Source organism: Enhydra lutris, unplaced genomic scaffold, assembly GCF_002288905.1.
Source record: "Enhydra lutris kenyoni isolate GAN:26980312 unplaced genomic scaffold, ASM228890v2 scaffoldscaffold4, whole genome shotgun sequence".
NCBI lineage: Eukaryota > Metazoa > Chordata > Mammalia > Carnivora > Mustelidae > Enhydra > Enhydra lutris.
In genome coordinates this window covers 2,155,900-2,175,017 of record NW_019154088.1, presented here as the reverse complement: position 1 = coordinate 2,175,017, position 19,118 = coordinate 2,155,900, and the positions used below count along the sequence as shown (strand labels likewise).

Genomic DNA, 19,118 nt, shown 5'->3' with positions numbered 1-19,118 from the left:
ATGACAAAAGTATTAGGGAGTTTCCTTACTGACTTGAGATAACGTTAAATTTCTATGGTTTCAGTATCAGTTTCCAGGTACCTTATTACTGTTTAGGTGTTCCAGATGAAAACAGTATGGTTCTTTAAGAATCTTAACTGAGAAATTGTGTTGCTGTCTCTGGTTGGAGGAAGTGTGTGGTGTGATAAAAAGTATCTTCCAGAGAAGGCCAATTGTTTGTCTCTCAGGAGACATTACCTTGATGAATTTACTATGGTCTAGAATTCAAAATTGAATCTCGTCAATATCCAAGTGGGTTATATAAGGGAATGCTTGCTATTGACACTAAATATTTTGGCACTGATACAAATATATGTATATCAAGATGGCAGTCTATCAATTTGCTGTTAAAAATTAGTAAAGTGGTCTGAACTGTCATGAAAACCTAACTTACTGTTTGATTATAGGGAAATTTCTGAGAAGTCAGGTGATGAAAAGGACATTAATGAGTAGGGAATCAGAGTAGGAGGAGTTAGATGGATTATTCAAATATTTAATCATGTCAGATTTTGATGAGGTAGGATCCTTAGACCAGACCACCTTTCTGGCTGGTCTCACAAGACTTAACTTTTTGACTTTTGTTTGTACTATGTTTCAGGTTGTCTAACCCCTGTGTTCTTTAAGATTCATTCTTATTTTCATTTGTAAATAGCCAGTTTCTTCCTTTTTCTTCTGATGTCACAATACTATTCCCGTTGCATTTACATGATTTGAGTCATTACAAGCTAAATTTTAGTTTGGAAGGCTTTATATATGTGATTGTATTCTCTTCTCTCAGAATGCGGGATTTATGTACACAGATTTAGAAATTCCAGTTCCTATCCATTTCAATAAAGAGGAACCAAGGCTCCTTCTCAGCGATGTAGTGCAAATAACTCTTAACCGTATATATCCTTACACATACTCCATACATCTTAACCAGTTTATCAATATTCCTATTGTCTTATAAGTGGTTATTATTTACCTCATATTGTATCTCACTTGTTAATTTATATACTTCTTTTGATTTCCATTGTTCTTATATAATTCATTCATTTTTTTGAGCCCTCTGTTGGACACTTGGAAAACCAATACATATATTATCAGTTTACTTGCTACCACTTATGCTCAATTTCCCTAAAATTTATTTGGAAGCTGTGTTTTTAAAATGGAAATTCCACTCAGTTTTCTCTTTCATTGATTAAATAACATTTAATAGCTCCAGCAGGGATTCCCAGATTCCTCACTGTTTACATGATTACATAGATTTAGAAAATGGCCTACCCCTCCTAGTCTTTTGTCTTTCTGCTTTTCTCTCAGGTCTGTATCTATTAGCAGATACGTTCTTCAACTTCATAGTGCCAAAAGGTTTTCTGTATCATCTACTTTTAAAGGTCATTCTTTTTACTCTGAAGAAACAACTACTTTTAGTGGACATCTAGTCTGTTGTTTGCTCAAATCAGCAACTTCCTTCTCTTGTAAATGTAGCTTTTTCTTGCAGTAACCATGTAGTATGATTATGAACATAATAGGTAAATCCTACTTCTTTAACCCAAACTATTGGTCAGAGGTTGGGCTTCTGAACCAGTCATAATGCACATCTCTTAGCCACAGTTAAAGGGTATAGTTATGAGCCTCTGACCAAGATGGGCCGAATCGGAGCTTTTCCCCAGGGATTTGAGAATAGAGTGAAACCAAACTAAATCCCTTTTGGAGCTGTATTTGTAGAAACTTCTGGCAATCATATTTCCTGCTGTCAAAAATCAAGTCTGGGATACTGAAAAAAGTTATGTGGGAGAAGATGTAAGTTTTAAAGACAGAAGCTTGGTAATCAGTTTCTTGGTTCCAGCTGCCTTGAGCATTTAGCTTCATTCTTGCCCTCCAATTAGTTTGGTTACCAGCTAAGTGAATAAATGATACATTACATTATACATTATACATTAACCCTCTTGCTTAAGTCCATTTAAGGTGCAGTTCTGTCATTTATAATCAAAAGAATACTGATAAACACATCTCTGGTTCTAGGAATATTTTATTTTCCATTACTTCTAATGTGGACTCCTCTATGTTTTATTATTTATTTAAGAAAATATTATTTTTCTTTAATAAAATAAAATTCTTCTAATAAAGAAAAATTTATGTGTAAATTAGAGATGATAAAATAGAAACCATCCATAAAATCACCATGTAGAGATAATTAGTAGTAATATCTTGGTATACTTATTTCTAATGTTTTTCTATATCTAAATAAAAACATATATTTACAAAATAGGGATTTAATGGTCTCTGCATTTTTATCCTTTTTGATGATTATTATATGCTGAGAAGTTATTCACATTATTGAATATTGGGGTACAAAATAAAATTATTTTGTAATAATATTAATTATTTAATAATTTAGTATTGCATTACATGACTGTATCATATTTGTTATTCCTCCAGCATTGGCCAATTAGATTATCTTTAAATTTTTACTCTGTCTTGAAAATCTTGCATATATATTGTCTATATTTCAGATTTCTTCCTATATTTATAGATTGATATATTTAGAGTTAATAGGGGATCATAATCTTTTTAAACTCTTTATTCACATTATCATTTCTCCCCAAAGATTTTTACCTGCTAAGAAGTATATCCACTTTAGTACCCCTCCCAAAGTACTGAATATGACCATTTATTAAAAATATTTGCCAGTTTAAGAGACAAAAAAGATAAAATCTTTTTCCGGACTTCTTCAATTTATGTATGCTTGTAATTTTTCAAATATTGTAATTTACCTGAACTCTTTGAATTACATGTGTCAGGAATTCAGTCAAAACTAGTTTAAAAGAACTTAAAAAAAAAAAAAAAGGATAGTTTTAGTCTTGCAAAAGGAAAAAGATCTAGAGATGTTTTACAACAATGTTAATGCACTTAACACTCGAACCATACACCTAAAACTGCTTAAGGTGGCAAATTTTAAGACATTAATAAAAAAAGATATTTTATTTTATTTTTAAAGATTTTATTTATGTGAGTGGGAGAGAGAGAGAGAGAGCTTGCACACATGAGTGGAAGGAGGGGCAGAGGGAGAAGCAGACCCCCTGCTGAGTGGGGAACCCAAATTAGGCTTTGATCCCAGGACCCTGAGATAATGACCTGAGCCAAAGGCAGACTCTAAACCAACTGAGCCACCAAGGCACTCCAGATAAAAAAGGAATTGAGGAATTTGATAAAAAAGGAATTGTGAGGTAGACTGGGGGGTTGTGAGGGGTAGGGAAGGAAAAAAATGCAACAAGATAGGATCGGGAGGGAGATAAACCATAAGAGACTCTTAATCTCACAAAACAAACTGAGGGTTGCTGGGGGGGTTGCCTAGGGAAAGGGTGGTTGGGTTATGGACATTGGGGAGGGTATGTACTATGGTGAGTGCTGTGAAATGTGTAAGCCTGATGATTCACAGACCTGTACTCCTGGGGCAAATAATATATTATATTTAATAAAAATAATTTAAAAAGAAAGGAATTTATTGACTCAGGTTATTGGTATGTCCAAGAGTGGCATCAGCCACATGGACTCCAGGGGTTCACTCAATTTTACACTCTCAGATTTTCTCTCTCATTCACTCCCTTTCTCTTGCTGCTCTCTCTCTTTCTTTCTCTCTTCCCTCTCTCTTTTAACTCTGTCTCTGTACCTTAATCTCATTTTCTTGTTTCACACATAGATTTCTTTTTGTATGGTGTTGGGAGAAAGGAGAGGCTGCAAATAACTCCCAAGTTTAAGTCATTCCAGCAGAGCAACCTCATAGAAGAGGGAAAAGTTTTCTTTCTCAGCTCTGTATTAAAACCCAGTGAAAGGATCCTAACTGGCATTGTTTTGATTGATCCTAACTGTGATGGGTCTTCCATAGGCTGGGTCTGGATCACATGCCCACCGCAGTGTGTAGGGGCCAACATATTCTGGCCGAGATCCTCCAAAGAACTACATGAATTTGAGGAGGAGCATTTCCCAAATGGAGGAGATGGGGAGCAACCATCAGTGAAAGGGAAAAAGTGATTTAGGGCAGGCAAAAAATAGTCGCATATTTTTTCTTATTTGAAGTAGAATGTTTGCTGAGATGTTCTTCCTCCCCATCTTCATATATAGAATATTAGTTCTGTCATATTGATTTACCAGTTTCACATATATGTTGAGGACATTATCTTTGTTATCATATTTGTGTTCAAAATATTTCCCCCAATTTGTTGTTTTCTTTTTAATTTTACCTATCATATTCTGCAACATGAAAGTAATGATTTCCGTCACTCCAACTTCATGGAGTTTTAAAATTGTGGCTTTATAGTTTTATTCTTTATTATGACTAAGATTTATTCTTGGTCCTTTTCCATTCTAATGCCTAAAGAATATCCGTGAACATGTATTTCTTTCTTTTTTTTTTTTTTAAGATTTTATTTATTTATTTGACAAGAGACACAGTAAGAGAGTGAACACAAACAGGGGGAGTGGGAGAGGGAGAAGTAGGCTTCCCACCGAGCGGGGAGCCCAATGTGGGGCTCGATCCCAGGACCCTGGGATCATGACCTGAGCCGAAGGCAGATGCATAATGACTGAGCCATCCAGGTGCCCCTGAACATGTGTTTCTAAAATATTTTATCCACCTGAAAATTATTTTTAGTGGAAATAATAGAAGAGGATCTAAATTTCTCAAATTTGCTTTTTAATTTTCTTCATACCATTTGGTGAATAATCATTTCTCTTCTGATCTGTAATCATTTTCTATCACACTATTATATAAAACATAGTCCTTGTCTCTTCTGAGATCCCAGATTCATATGTAATATATCTTCCGGTGTCTTTCATACATCCTTTGACTGAATAAATGCAAAATGAGCCTTATGATCATCACTTAAAACTGTGTCTTCTTCCACTGTTAATCTATCCAGTCATGAAAACAAGAAACCCAGGAGTGCATCTCATCCTCTCCCTTACCTTTTCCCTACACTCCCCTTTTCAATTTTTCATTTATGCAGCAAATAGCAAGTGCCAGCCATTATTGCAGGCTTTTGGAATAGCTCAGTTAAAAAATATATGTATTTAACACATATATATATAATATTATATATAATATATATATATTTTATATGTGTATATAAAATTCCCAACATTGTGGAGCTATCTAGACAATAAATAATAAGCCAAATAAACAAGTACTATAGTAAGTTAAATAGAAATAAGTGTACTACCAGTATAATAGAAGAGGTTAAGGTGAATCTGAAACTCCAGAGATTTGGGGAGTGAGTTGCACTTCTGAATAAGGTAGTCAGGGTGTAGGCATCCTTGGGAAGTAGATTTTATATATATATATATATATATATATATATATATATATATATATATAAATGTGTATATGTATATATGTCAGTGGATTAATATATTTAGTGGATATATAAATACTATAATATTAATATAATAAAATAACAATATATTTTAATGTATTTTATTATAATTATATATAATATATATTTTATATATAATAATATGTACTAATATATTTATATTATATATCAATATACCAATATATATATTATATTTTATTATATATTTTTATTATACATATTATATATAATATATGAAATATATAATATTATAATATTAAAATATTATATATATAATAATCCACTGACTTTTTTATGTCAGTGGATTATTAATTAAATATCAGGGAGAAGAGCATCCCAGGCCAAGAGGATAGTCAGTACAAAGGTCTAACATGCTTCGTTGTATTCAAGAAACAGCAAGAAGGTGTGTGACTTTGTCAGTATAAGAGGGAAAATAGTAGGAGACTATTCATGGAGGTAAAGTGGGGCCAAGTCATACAGGATTCCGTAAATCATTGTAACATATTTGCCTTTTACTCTGGGAAAGGGGGATCATTGGAGGATTCTGAGCAGAGAGGTGACATGGTATCATTTACATTTAAAATTAACTTTGGGGCATCCAGGTGGCTCAGTCCATTGAGGATCTGATTCTTGATCTCAGGTCTTGATCTCAGGGTTTTGAGTTCAAGCCCTGCACTGAAAATTGAATTTTTTTAAAGTAAGTTGAAAAAAAAAAAGGAAAAGTAAAATTAACTTTATGTCTAGTGTCTTGCTAAGAATAGTCTAGGAAAAGTGGTACAATGGTCTAAGTAGTGGTAAGTTACTACTGTGTTGCAGTTTAAGGGAAGATTAAGGGAACTTGTGGTTTGGGTAGCAATGCAAATAGTAAGAAATGATGAGATTTTGAAGGGTTAGCTAACAAAATTTGCCATTTAATGGATATCGAATTTTAGAGAAGTGATTCCCAAGTTTTTTGACATAAGCAGTTGGAGAGATGGATTTGTAATCACTTAAGATGAAGAAGGAGGTTAGAGGAGCCTGGGTGGCTCAGTGGGTTAAGCCTCTGCCTTCGGCTCAGGTCATGATCTCAGGGTCCTGGGATCAAGCCCTGCATCGGGCCCTCTGCTCAGCAGAAAGCCTGCTTCTCCCCCCTACCTCTCTGCCTGCCTCTCTGCCTACTTGTGATCTCTGTCTGTCAAATAAATAAATAAAATCTTTTAAAAAAATAAAGAAATAAAATAAAATAAAATAATTAAAAAAAAAGATGAAGGAGGAGGTTAAAGTAGGAGCTCAGTTGTGTGCACGTTTCATTGAAGATGCTTTCTGGATATCCAAGTGGAAATGTAAAGTAGGTATCTGGATAAGTGAGCCTGATATACAGGTTAGAAGTATGAGCAGGACATTGATACACAGATGTAATTTATTTATTTATTTTTATGATTAATTTGATTGCTTTATTTTTAACTAATTATTTAAATTTAATGGTTCATCACTTCCATAAACACCCAGTGCTCATCATAACAAGTGCCCTCCTTAATACCTATCACCCATTTATCCATCCCACACCACCCACCTCCTTCCATCAACCTTCAGTTTGTTCTCTATCATTAATAGTCTCTTCTGGTTTGCTTCCCTCTCTTTTTTCCATTTTCCTTCCCATGTGTTCCTCTGTTTTTTTTAAATTCCACATATGAATGAAATCGTATGGTATATCTCTTTCTGAACTGATTTCACTTAGTATAATACAGTCTAGCTTCAGCCATGTTGTTGCAAATGGCAAGATTCCATTGTTTCTGATGGCTGAGTAACATTCCATTGTGTGTGTGTGTTTGTATGTATGTCACTTTTTTTTTTTTTAAAGATTTTTGTTTATTTGAGAGAGAGTGAGAGAGAACGTGAGGGGGCAGGGTGCAGAGGGAGAAGGAGACTCTTCACTGAGCAGGGAGCCAGACACAGGATTCAATCCAAGGACCCTGGAATCATGACCTGAGCTAAAGGCAGATGCTTAACAAACTGAGCCACCTACGCACCCCTATATCACTTTTTCTTTTTCCATTCACCAGTCGATGGGCATTTGGGCTTTCCCCATAGTTTGGTTGATAATGCTATATTGGGGGGCATGTACCCCTTTGAATCTGTATTTTTGTACACTTTGGGTAAATACCTAGTAATGCAATTGCTGGGTCATAGGGTAGTTCTATTTTTAATTTTTTAAGGAAACTCCATACTGTTTTCCTGAGTGGCTGCACCAGTTTGCATTCCCACCAATAGTGCAAAAGGGCTCCTCTTTCTCCACATTCTCATCAACACCTGTTGTTTCCTGGGTTCTTAATTTTAGCCATTCTAGTAGGTGTAAGGGGATATCTCATCATGATTTTGATTTGTATACCCCTGATGATGAGTGATGTTGAACATCTTTTCATATGCCTATTAACCATCTGTATGTCTTTGGAAAAATGTCTATTCATGTCCTCTGCCCATTTCATAACTGGATTATTTGGTTTTGGGGTATTTAGTTTGATAAGTTCTTTATAGATTTTGGATACTAACCTTTTATCTGATATGTCATTTGCAAATATCTTCTCCCATTCTGTAGGTTGCCTTGTAGTTTTCTTGATTGATTCTTTCATTGTGCAGAAGTTTTTTATCCTGATGAAGTCTCAATAGTTCATTTTTGCTTTTGTTTCCCTTGCCACTGGTGACATGTCTAGTAAGAATTTGCTGTAGCTGAGGTCAAAGAGGTTGCTGCCTGTGTTCTCCTCAAGGATTTTGATGGATTCCTGTCTCATTTAGTTCTTTCATTCATTTTGAATTTATTTTTGTGTGTGATATAAGAAAGTGGTCCAGTTTCATTATTCTGCATGTTGCTGTCCAGTTTTCCTAACACCATTTGTTGAAGAGACTGTCTTTTTTCCATTGGATATCCTTTCCTGCTTTGTCAAAGATTAATTGACCATATTGTTGTGGGTCCATTTATGGATTTTCTATTCTTTCCACTGATCTATGTGTCTGTTTTTGTATCAGTACCTTACTTTCTTGATGAGTGCTTTGTAGTCATCTTTGTAATATAGTCAAGCTTTGTAATATGGCTTGAAGTCTGGAATCGCGATGCCTCCAGCATAGCTGTTCTTTTTCAGGATTGCTTTGGCTATTCAGGGTCCTTGTGTCTGGTTGCATACAAATTTTAGGATTGTTTGTCCTAGCTCTGTGAAAACTCTGTGAAAAAAAAAAAGCTCCCTTTATTTTGATAGGGACTGCATTAAATATGCAGATTGCTTTGGATAGTGTAGACATTTTAACAATGCTTTTTCTTCCAATCCATGAGCATGGAATATTTTTCCATTTCTTTGTATCCTTTTTAATTTCTTTTGTAAGCATTCCATAGTCTTCAGAGTACAGAAACTTTGATTTGGTTTACTCCTAGGTATGTTATTGTTTTTGGTGTAATTGTAAATGGGTTTGATTCCTTGATTGCTTTTCCTGCTGCTTTGTTATTGCTGTATAGAAATGCAACTGATTTCTGCACATTGACTTTGTATCCTGTAACTTTGCTAAATTCATGTGTTAGTTCTAGAATTTTTTTTTTTTTTTTGTAGAGTCTTTTGGGTTTTCTTTGTAGAGTATGATGTCATTTGCAAATAGTTTCAGTTTGATTTCTTCCTTGCTAGTTGGATGCCTTTTATTTATTTTTGTTGTCTGATTGCTGAGGCTAACTTCCAGTATTTTGTTAAATAGTAATGGTGAGAGTGGACATCCCTGTCTTATTCCTGACTGTAGAGGAAAACCTCTCTGGTTTTCCCCATTGAGGATGATATTAGCTGATACACAGATGTTATTTAAAGGCAAGGTACTAGATGAGAAAACCTGGAGCATGAATATAGATAGAAAAGGCATGAGCCCTGGTATTCTTAAAAAATCAAGAGATCAGAGAGTAAATAACAATTAATGGAGACTAAGGAAGAGCCACCAGTGACTTAGTAGGAAAACCAGGATTGTATGGTACCTGAGAAGCCAAATGAAGAAAATGTACATGAATATTGGAGTAGATGATGGTTAAAAGATGAGGACTGAGACTTGATCATTAGATTTTGATACAGAGGTCATGAGAGAATTGAAAGAATTTAGTGGAGGTTGTGTGGGCAAATTTTGTTTGGAGTGAATTTGAAAGGAAATACAGGAGAGGAATTGGACCAAGAGAGTAGAGGCAACTCTTTTGAGGAATTTTATTGCAAAGGTATTTAGAGTAATTAAACAGTAGCCAGAAGGGAAAGTTGGATCAAGAGATTTTAGTAAGATGGGAGATATAATACATGGTGAAAGCTGAGTGGAACAGTACAATAGAGAAGGAAGCACAGATGATGTAGAAGAGAGAGAGGGGGGAAAGCTGGAGTGGTTCTTGAGTGCACATGAAGGAAGGGTTATAATGAATGAGGTTTGGTGAGAGCCTTGTCACTTTGTTATAGAGGGAAGACAAGAGGACATCTTTTCTGGTCTCTTTTTTTTTTTTTTTAAGATTTTATTTATTTGACAGAGAGAGAGAGAGAGATCACAAGTAGGCAGAGAGGCAGGCAGAGAGAGAGAGAGAGAGGGAAGCAGGCTCCCTGCTGAGCAGAGAGCCCGATGTGGGGCTCGATCCCAGGACCCTGAGACCATGATCCGAGCTGAAGGCAGAGGCTTTAACCCACTGAGCCACCCAGGCACCCCCTTTTCTGGTCTCTTAAGCTAGAATTCTATATCTATTTTCAAAAGTGATGTGGCTGCTAATTTTCTTTGTTGTGGTGTTCTTGCCTGGTACTTCGATTTTGCCTTATAAAATAGGTGGGTAACATTGTATCTTTATCCTGTACTTTGACAAAATTTGTGTCAAAGAAGAATGTTGAAGAGAAGAACAAGAATGAATTTTGTAGTTTTGGGTTCAAAGATGAAACTAAGTTTTATTAGATATATAATCTAGTTTAATACATAAATTGAAGTCATGCATATAATAATAGTGCTTACTCTACTATGCTGTTTTAAGGATTCAATAAAATAATATGCAAAATATTGATTTCCAAAAGCACTTTATTTTCACATTTGAAAATATTCTTTCTTTTTAAAAAAACTCAAAATATTCTGTCAAGACTTTAAAAATACTTCTCTGTATTTTTGCATTTCTAAGATGGAATATGTACTATTGAAATGATCATAAAATGATTAAAAATGCAAAAGTCCACTTTATATTTTTCTGTGGAATGCATATTCAGTTACAGTAAAATAAAGACTCCAAATTGTTCTAGAATATGGCAAAGAGTCTCTTTCTCAGAAAACTACAAACTCTTATTTCTTCTCATGAATAGCCTCTCTGCTTAGCTATACTGGGAAAACTAAAATGATCATAGGTGATAATTCCCCAGGTCAAGTGATCTCAGTCTGGCAGTCCCAGATCTCAGCAGCATCACTTGGTCACTTCCCTCTGGGGCTGTAATTAGCTTTCACTCTTCCTGACTGTGATATTGTTTTTATAAAGCTCTTTGTGTATGTCTATAATGATTCTGAATAGGATCTGATTGGGGGACCAAATCTAAATCTTTAGTGATGCTGATCTCTTAGTTCCCTTCACAAAACAGGTAGGTGAGGGGGTAAGAATGGTAAGAAAATCAGAGAACAAAGGTTTCTCCAGTCTAGGGGTAGAGATGGTTTTGGTAATGCGATGAAGATTTTCTGAGGTCAGATCCATTCTATTACAGCAGTCTCTTAATTGGGCTTCTTTTCTTGCTTAATCTTTCCTTCCAGCCTTTCTGTCACACTGGCAAATGAATAATCTTCCTCCAGCACTGGTCTCATGCATTAATTTCTTGCTCTAGGTCTTTATTCCCTTTTATTTATTAATAGCACTTATTACTCCACCATCTGAAGTTAGAGCCTTAGGTCAGATAAAACTGATCTCAGCTTTCCTTCTCATCTTATTTTCTACTGTTCTTTAAACATTTTCCATTCTCTGGGCAACCTGCACTCTTCACTATTATCTCAGAGTATCTTGAACTTAACTGATTTCTATATTGCAGTATCTGCTTGAAATGATTCTTTAGACTCTCTATATGTATTATAATATTACTATTTATAAAAGTTCTGCTCAGTGTTGCATTTTCCATTTCATCTTTCTGATCACCACATCTGTGGCTTTCTCCTGCTCTTAGTAACTCAGGTGTTACTAAGTCTATGGCATTCATCTTACTATGATTGTTGATAGTGACTTAAGATGTGAGGTAGGCATTGTCTTTGCAAGCAACTAGCAAAAACAGATACTAAGTAAGTACATTTTAATTAGTGAAATAATTAAATAAGAAGGCACAGTTGAGTAGTAATAAACAGAACTAGGACTACATTGGCCTGAGTTGTCATCTGCATCCATAACTGATTTGTTGACATACATAAATTCTCCTTGTATTTTCCATTTGTACAGAGTTAGCAACAGTTACAGCTAAAGATGCTAAATGGATCTTGGAAAAGGGAGATAGGGAGCAAATTATTTCCTGAAAGGCAGGTATTTGTGGGTTTGCCTCCTTTTTTTAGAGAAGTTTATGTAAATTTTTATCTGGATGAGCACAACTTGGGAAATCCCATGAAGCACCTCACCCCCATGAAGGTGCAAATGACCAGTATTATCTGAGGTGCTCAAGAAAGGCTTCAGAATAGTTTTTGTGAGAATTTATTTATAACTTTGGCTCTAGGGAGGTTGTGGAAATGGCACAGCCCTTCTTATTATTTGTTAGGACATAGACTTCTCACAAATCAAGCCCCGAGAAGTGTCTCCACTTAGGAGCGAAAAAATTATTCTATAGGAAATATCCCTAATGAAGACTTCCAAGCTATTAGACACCAGCGTAGACATGAAAACCTAACCAGTTCTTAATTATCTCAAAATAATGGATTCAAAATTCAAAAGTTTTTAAGACTTGGAACTCAGAACTAGGACATAGAGCTAGTTGGTCCTTACTACTTATTAGGTACCACTTACTGTGCCCTTACAATGTGGTAGGTACCGCATTAGGTACATGTTACATTATATCATCGTATCACCTAGCTCCCACCATGCCCTGCAAGGGAGGTGTTGTTATCTCCTTTTGTAAATGAGGAAACTGAGGCTTGGAGAGGTTAGGTAACTTTCCCATGCTCATATAGCACGTTGTAGTGGAGTCTGATTTGAAAACAGATATCACAGACTTCAGAGCCCAAGCTATACACAGCACTTTTGTGGCCCTCCAAGTTAGAGTAACACTTAAAACCATTGGGTAATTTTCATTTGCATTGCGTTATAAAAAGCAGTCTTTCCATTCATTATCATATGTGATAGTCACAGGAAATTGAGCCTGCTGGGTATACTGAAGGAGTTTGCCTTCTCAAATTCATTCACTTATTTGGAAGTGGGAATTGGATCTTCCTATTTAATTTTATCTGAACTCTTCTGAACTTACCCCCTCTCTCCTTGTATGGTCTCTTTTCCTTCCATTATCATAGTGTGTGTGTGTGTGTGTGTGTGTGTGTGTGTGTGTGTGTGTGTGTGTGTATGTATGTGTGTGTGTGTGTGTGTTTAAGTAGGCTCCACACCTAGTGTGGGGCCCAACTCATGACCCTGAGATTAAGGCCTGAGCTGAGATCGAGAGTCAGATGCTTAACTGACTGAGCCACCCAGGCCCTGCAGTATGTGTCTTTTCTAATTTCTCCTTTCCTTGTGTCTTTCTCTCTTTTCATATTGCTTTCTATTTCCTCTCTTCCCTGTTTTTTTCTACCTCTCAGATTATTGCCAAGCTTCATGAAATTGAGTGTTAGGTGTAGGTTTGCTTCCATCTGCAAGCAAGGTATATGTTGTAGAGGTTGGAGTGCCTCTGAATAGAGACTATTAGTTATGGTTATTATGAGTTTTGATATAAGAGATAAGAAATATTCTTCTATGTGTGTGGGATCTATTTCAAAGATGGTAGAGAAACAGTGTTGGAATCACTGGTTCCTGAGTGTGGAGTGGTTATTAACCAACATTTCATTCTGGAAATAGTTACTAACTTTTACACTTAGGAGCTTTGGGCAATACAAATAAAACTTTTAAGACATTAGTTAATAGCAAAAGACTACAGTTTGTAGATTAAGGTGTTTCCCAGTCATATTTAAGAGGACACACCATGGGACACCTGGGTGGCTCAGGTGGTTAAATATTGTACTTTTGATTTTGGCTCAGCCTATAATCTTGGGTCCCTGAGATCAAGGCCTGTGTCAGGCTTGCACTCAGTGACGTGTTTGCTTGTCCTTTCCCCTTCCCTTTCTTGCTTTCTCTCTCTCTCTCTCTCAAATAAATAATTAATAAAATCTTAAAAAAAAAAAAAGGACACATTACATTCCATCCTCTACCTGAAATCCTTGACCTTACTGGATAATGATGGTCCTCCCTCTGAATTTCTTTCTTTTTTTTTTTTTTTCCTCACACATTGAGCAAATAATTTTCTCTACTGTTTGTATGGCATATACTGTATACTACCTTATTTGTAGTTATTATGTGTGCAGTTTATGTCTTTCCAATGGGTTTATTGAGTTGGTGACTTATAGAAATGAGAAAAACAAAATAAAAAAACAACAAAAAAACCCCCTGACCATAATGTACTGGAACTTCAAGGGAAGCTTTATTAAAATAATTGAGAACATTTATTTGACTTTTGAGGACAGCAAGCTATAAAGAGGCAGAAATGATGGTGTGGTGTGATAAATATTTTTTCAAATATTGTACGACTCTTGTGTTCTTCCAAATGAGCACTAAAATGAGTAGAGTGAGCACTCAAAGTGCGGCAGCAATAAATGATGTCATTTCTTTTTTTGTTCGTTTATTTCAAGTTTTTATTTAAATTCTAGTTAGTTAACACATTGTGTAATATCGGTTTCAGGCATAGAATTTAGTGATTCATCACTTACATATAACACCCAGTGCTCATCACAAGTGCCCTCTTTAATACCTATCACTCATTTAGCCCATCCCCCCCACCTCCTCTCCAGCAACCCTCAGTTTGTTCTCTATAGTTAGGAGTCTCTTATGGTTTGCCTCCCTCCTCTCTTTTTTTCCTTTTCCCCTATGTTCATGTGTTGTTTCTTAAATTCCACATGTGAATGACATCATATGGTATTTGCCTTTCAAAAGATCTCATTTCTATATACCATTTACATATAACATTTAATTGGTCACTTTGTTGTTGTAGCATGTAGTTATTGTCATGCAAAATAGTGCAAATAATAGGTGGTTTGTGTAAATGCTGGTATTTGGTGTCAATTTTTACTCAGAAAATCACATTTTTAATTTTGATTTTTTACTCTTCTTTCTTAGGTTATATTCTACAGGAACAGTAGTTTCTGGATCAAGAATCCAGAGACCTGGATTCTGATCCCCAGAACTGGAGATCAACCTTCCTTTCTGCTGACTATAAGCAATTCAGTTTACATTTTTGAATCTCAGGTTTTTCATCTGAATAATGGTCAATCTGGGATAGGCTGTCCCTTAGATAGAAATATTGGTATGACTTCACTAGGTGAGTATGCTTTCCATGTAGAGTTTCAATGTTGCATCCTCACTTGCTGAGTATTTCTGACCATCAGCCCAGTGCTTCTGTCAAGTCACCCACACATATTTATTCAACAGGTCATCTGTCCCTCACACAATGGCAACATAGGTGGTTCGTTTTTCTCCAGCCCAGGCTCAGAGATTTTTGGCCGAAGAGCTTCAGAGCTTTAGTAAGTGTGTATCTTGAGACTATGGACTGTAGACTCAGGAGGTGACAGCAAAATCATTTGATTCAGTTACGTGTAGAGAGACTCAGCTTTGTATTGGCGAGCTAGAATTGGGGTTAGATCAGTGAGTGCTTTTTTAAGTTTTGGGGCAGAGGGATGTTTTAGGAGAGATGAGAGTATCAACTGTATTTTTTTTTTTTTTTTGAGAAGATTCTTCAAATTCCTGGAGCTGTGTCTGCAAAAGGAGAAGATTGTCAGTAAGCCTGTATTACATTCCAGCACCTGCTAAAGGAATAAAATTTCAGCAGCTATTTTCAGGGCTTACCCTCTACTGGGGAATTCATTATGATGGGTATTTGGACATAGAGCAATGGAATCTTCAGCACTTTCATCCCTTCTTCTCCCAAATACAAAACATAGCCCAAACTTAATAGACACCAACTCACCCTCAACTTTTTCTTTCTTTTTTTTTTGAAGATTTTAAGTAATCTCTGCACCTACTGTGGGACTTGAACTTACAACCCTGAGATCAAGAGTCACATGCTATACCAGCTGAGCCAGCCAGGTGTCCCAGCTGCCAAGCTTTTAGTATCTGTTTTAGGTGCATGTGAGCAAGCCAAGGTGATAGCTCTGGTGCCCTCCTATGTTACTGAAGTTTGACATTCTTTTCATTTCAAAATGGGCTAAAGCTGAAAAGTACAAATGATCTTGGAGATAATCACATACCTGCATGGATTTCAGACACATTGAGCACAATCTTATCAAGTATCAGAGTAGGTTACAACTTTATTGAATGGCCGGTAGAGATCTCTGTATGATTTTGATAGTACTTTTTTTTTTAAAAGATTTTATTTATTTATTTGACAGAGAGAGAGAGAGAGTTCACAAGTAGGCAGAGAGGCAGACAGAGAGAGAGGGGGAAACAGGCTCCCTGCTGAGCAGAGAGGCCAATTCGGGGCTTGATCCCAGGACCCTGAGACCATGGCCTGAGCCGAAAGCAGAGGCTTAACCCACTGAGCCACCTAGGCGCCCCTTGATAGTACTTTTAAAAATGGGAAGATGTAGTTGATGAATCTGCAGATATAATGCTGAGTGAAATGAGACAGTCAAAAATAAATACTGTGTGATTCCACTTCTGTGAGGTACCTAAAGTACTCAAATTCATAAAAACAGAAAGTAGAATGGTGATTACCAGGAGCTGAGGGGAGTTGTTTAATGGGTATTGAGTTTCAGATTTAGAAGATGAAGAAATTCTAGGGATCTTTCCTACCACAGGTGAATACACTTAATAATACTGAACTGTACACTTATTCAGGATTTGTGTCATAATATTTAAAGCTACATGGTTTTTACCACAATAAAAAAAAATGGAAAGATTCAGAAAAGCAGTGAACCTGATCTGATGTGATGAAAAATAATGAAATTCTATCTTTGATAAAGCCCATTTCTCCCCTTTTACTACTCTTGACTGATTTTGGTATTTTCTTATTCCCCAGTTTTATTGTCTCTAATCTCAGTCTGCATCTTGTTCTACAGTGTGTTTCTCCTTAATTCATTCCTATCTCATGTTTCAGAAAACTTTCATTCCTAAATGGTGATCCATTGATTAATCAGTTTCTCCACAATCTTACTTACTCTGACTGTAAATTGTACAGAGAGAAGAAATTGAAAATGATCATAGTTTCTTTTTTTTTTAAAGATTTTATTTATTTATTTGACAGAGAGATCACAAGTAGGCAGAGAGGCAGGCAGAGAGAGGGGGAAGCAGTCTCCCCACTGAGCAGAGATCCTGATGGGGGGCTCAATCCCGGGACTGAGATCATGACCTGAGCCAAAGGCAGAGAGGCTTAACTCACTGAGCCACCCAGGTGCCCCTTAAAATGATCATAAAAGGGAGATGAAATATGTTGATATGGGAAAGTAAGGTCAGATATAATTTGTATAACTGTATAATTTTCCTTTGCGGGTAATTAAATTTTATATTCACTTGCTGTCTCTTTTTCTTTTGTGAGTAAATACACCTTCTTGCTGTATATTCTGTTTCTTGTTACAGGTACCTGAGAAGCTTTTCTTCTTGCCAAATTCTCCTATTAATTTTAGGCAATGAGAGATTTTCCTGATAGTTCCAGTTATAATATGATCTTCTGAGTTGTGCTTATGTCATTGTCATTATCATCATTACTTATCAAGTCTGAAGAATTGGGTTACCAGGTAGTTCTGATTCGTAATGCAACATAAATCATTAATACCACTATCATTCTTGAAAATCATAATTTCTTTCTCACCTTGTTAGTTCTCCTCATTTTAGTGGCAGCCGAGTTGGCTGGGTTCATGGATGGAGGGAATCACTCGGTTGTGTCTGAGTTTGTGTTTCTGGGACTGACTCATTCATGGGAGATCCAGCTTCTTCTCCTGGTGTTCTCCTCTGTGCTCTATGTGGCAAGCATGACTGGAAACATCCTCATTGTGTTTTCTGTGACCATCGATCCTCACTTACATTCCCCCATGTACTTCCTACTGGCCAGTCTCTCTTTCATTGACTTGGGAGCCTGCTCTGCCACCTCACCCAAGATGATTTATGATCTTTTCAGAAAGCGCAAAGTTATCTCCTTTGGAGGCTGCATTGCCCAGATCTTCTTCATCCACGTCATTGGTGGCGTGGAGATGGTGCTGCTCATTGCCATGGCCTTTGACAGATATGTTGCCATTTGTAAACCTCTGCACTACTTGACCATCATGAGTCCACGGATGTGCATTTTGTTTCTGGTTGCTGCTTGGGCCCTTTGCATAATACACTCACTGTTCCAACTAGCATTTATTGTTAATTTACCCTTCTGTGATCCTAATGTATTAGACAGCTTTTACTGTGACCTTCCTCGTCTCCTCAGACTGGCTTGTACAGATACCTACAGATTGCAGTTCATGGTCACTGTCAACAGTGGATTTATCTGTGTTGGCTCTTTCTCTATACTCCTCATCTCCTACGTCTTCATCCTGTTTACTGTTTGGAAACATTCCTCAGGCAGTTCGTCCAAAGCTCTTTCCACACTGTCAGCTCACATCACTGTGGTACTTTTTTTCTTTGGTCCAACCATGTTTATTTATACATGGCCACATCCCAATTCACAACTGGACAAATTTCTTGCTCTCTCTGATGCTGTTCTCACTCCTTTTTTAAATCCAGGCATCTACACATTCAGGAGTAAAGAGATGAAGGTAGCAATGAAAAGAGCTTTCAGCCCATTAGTGATTTTTAGAAAGATTTCATAAAAAATGTTATAAGATTTTTATCATGATCATCATGTAGCTTGTATCTGGCATTTTAGAACTGGTTTCTTTAGTGCATCTGCAGTTGATTTGTGTGTTACCACATCCTTTATGAATGCTCCTCTTTCCTTAGAATAATGACGACTTTGACAAATAAAACCTTAATTGAAAACTTACATTGATTCACGAGGAGTTGCACATAAATGTGCTACTTTTCTTATTTTCTTTGCTTCACTTTTTCTGTTAAAGTTTTCAGTTTATCATTGTTTGTTCAATTTATCCACATACTTTCTTATAATCTTTCTCTTGATGTATCCCAGGTGCTAGTTATTCACTTATGATCGATAATCTCCTCTTTTACCAATAATGGCTTTTTCTTATTCCTATGGTGAATTGGGAAATATTCATATCTAATCCAGGTTTTTTTATTTGAAGATTTTATTTATTCATTAGAGAGGGAGACAGAGAGAACACAAGCAGGGAGAATGGCAGAGAGAAAAGCAGACTCCCTGCTGATCTGGGAGCCCCCTGGAAGGCTTGATGTGGGGCTCCATCCCAGGACCTAGAGATCATGACCTGAGCTGAAGGTGGAGGCTTAACCGTCTGAGCCACTCAGGTGCCCCATCTAATCCAGGTTCTTCAAGTCTCTTACAAGCCAACTTTTTCTTTATGATTTGGAGGACATAGTTATCTTGTTCAGCAGGAAAATTTTGTGTTCATATTGTTCTTCAGATA

General features: G+C 36.3%; 1 protein-coding gene across 1 annotated transcript; it reads left to right on the top strand.

Annotated features, from left to right (window-relative positions):
* Window positions 1–17,447: 17,447 nt before the first annotated feature.
* Window positions 17,448–18,386, top strand: LOC111138565 (olfactory receptor 4F3/4F16/4F29-like). Its single transcript, XM_022490587.1, has one exon. It carries the CDS (start codon window positions 17,448–17,450, stop codon window positions 18,384–18,386), a length of 939 nt encoding a protein of 312 aa, XP_022346295.1.
* The last annotated feature ends 732 nt before the right edge of the window (window positions 18,387–19,118 follow it).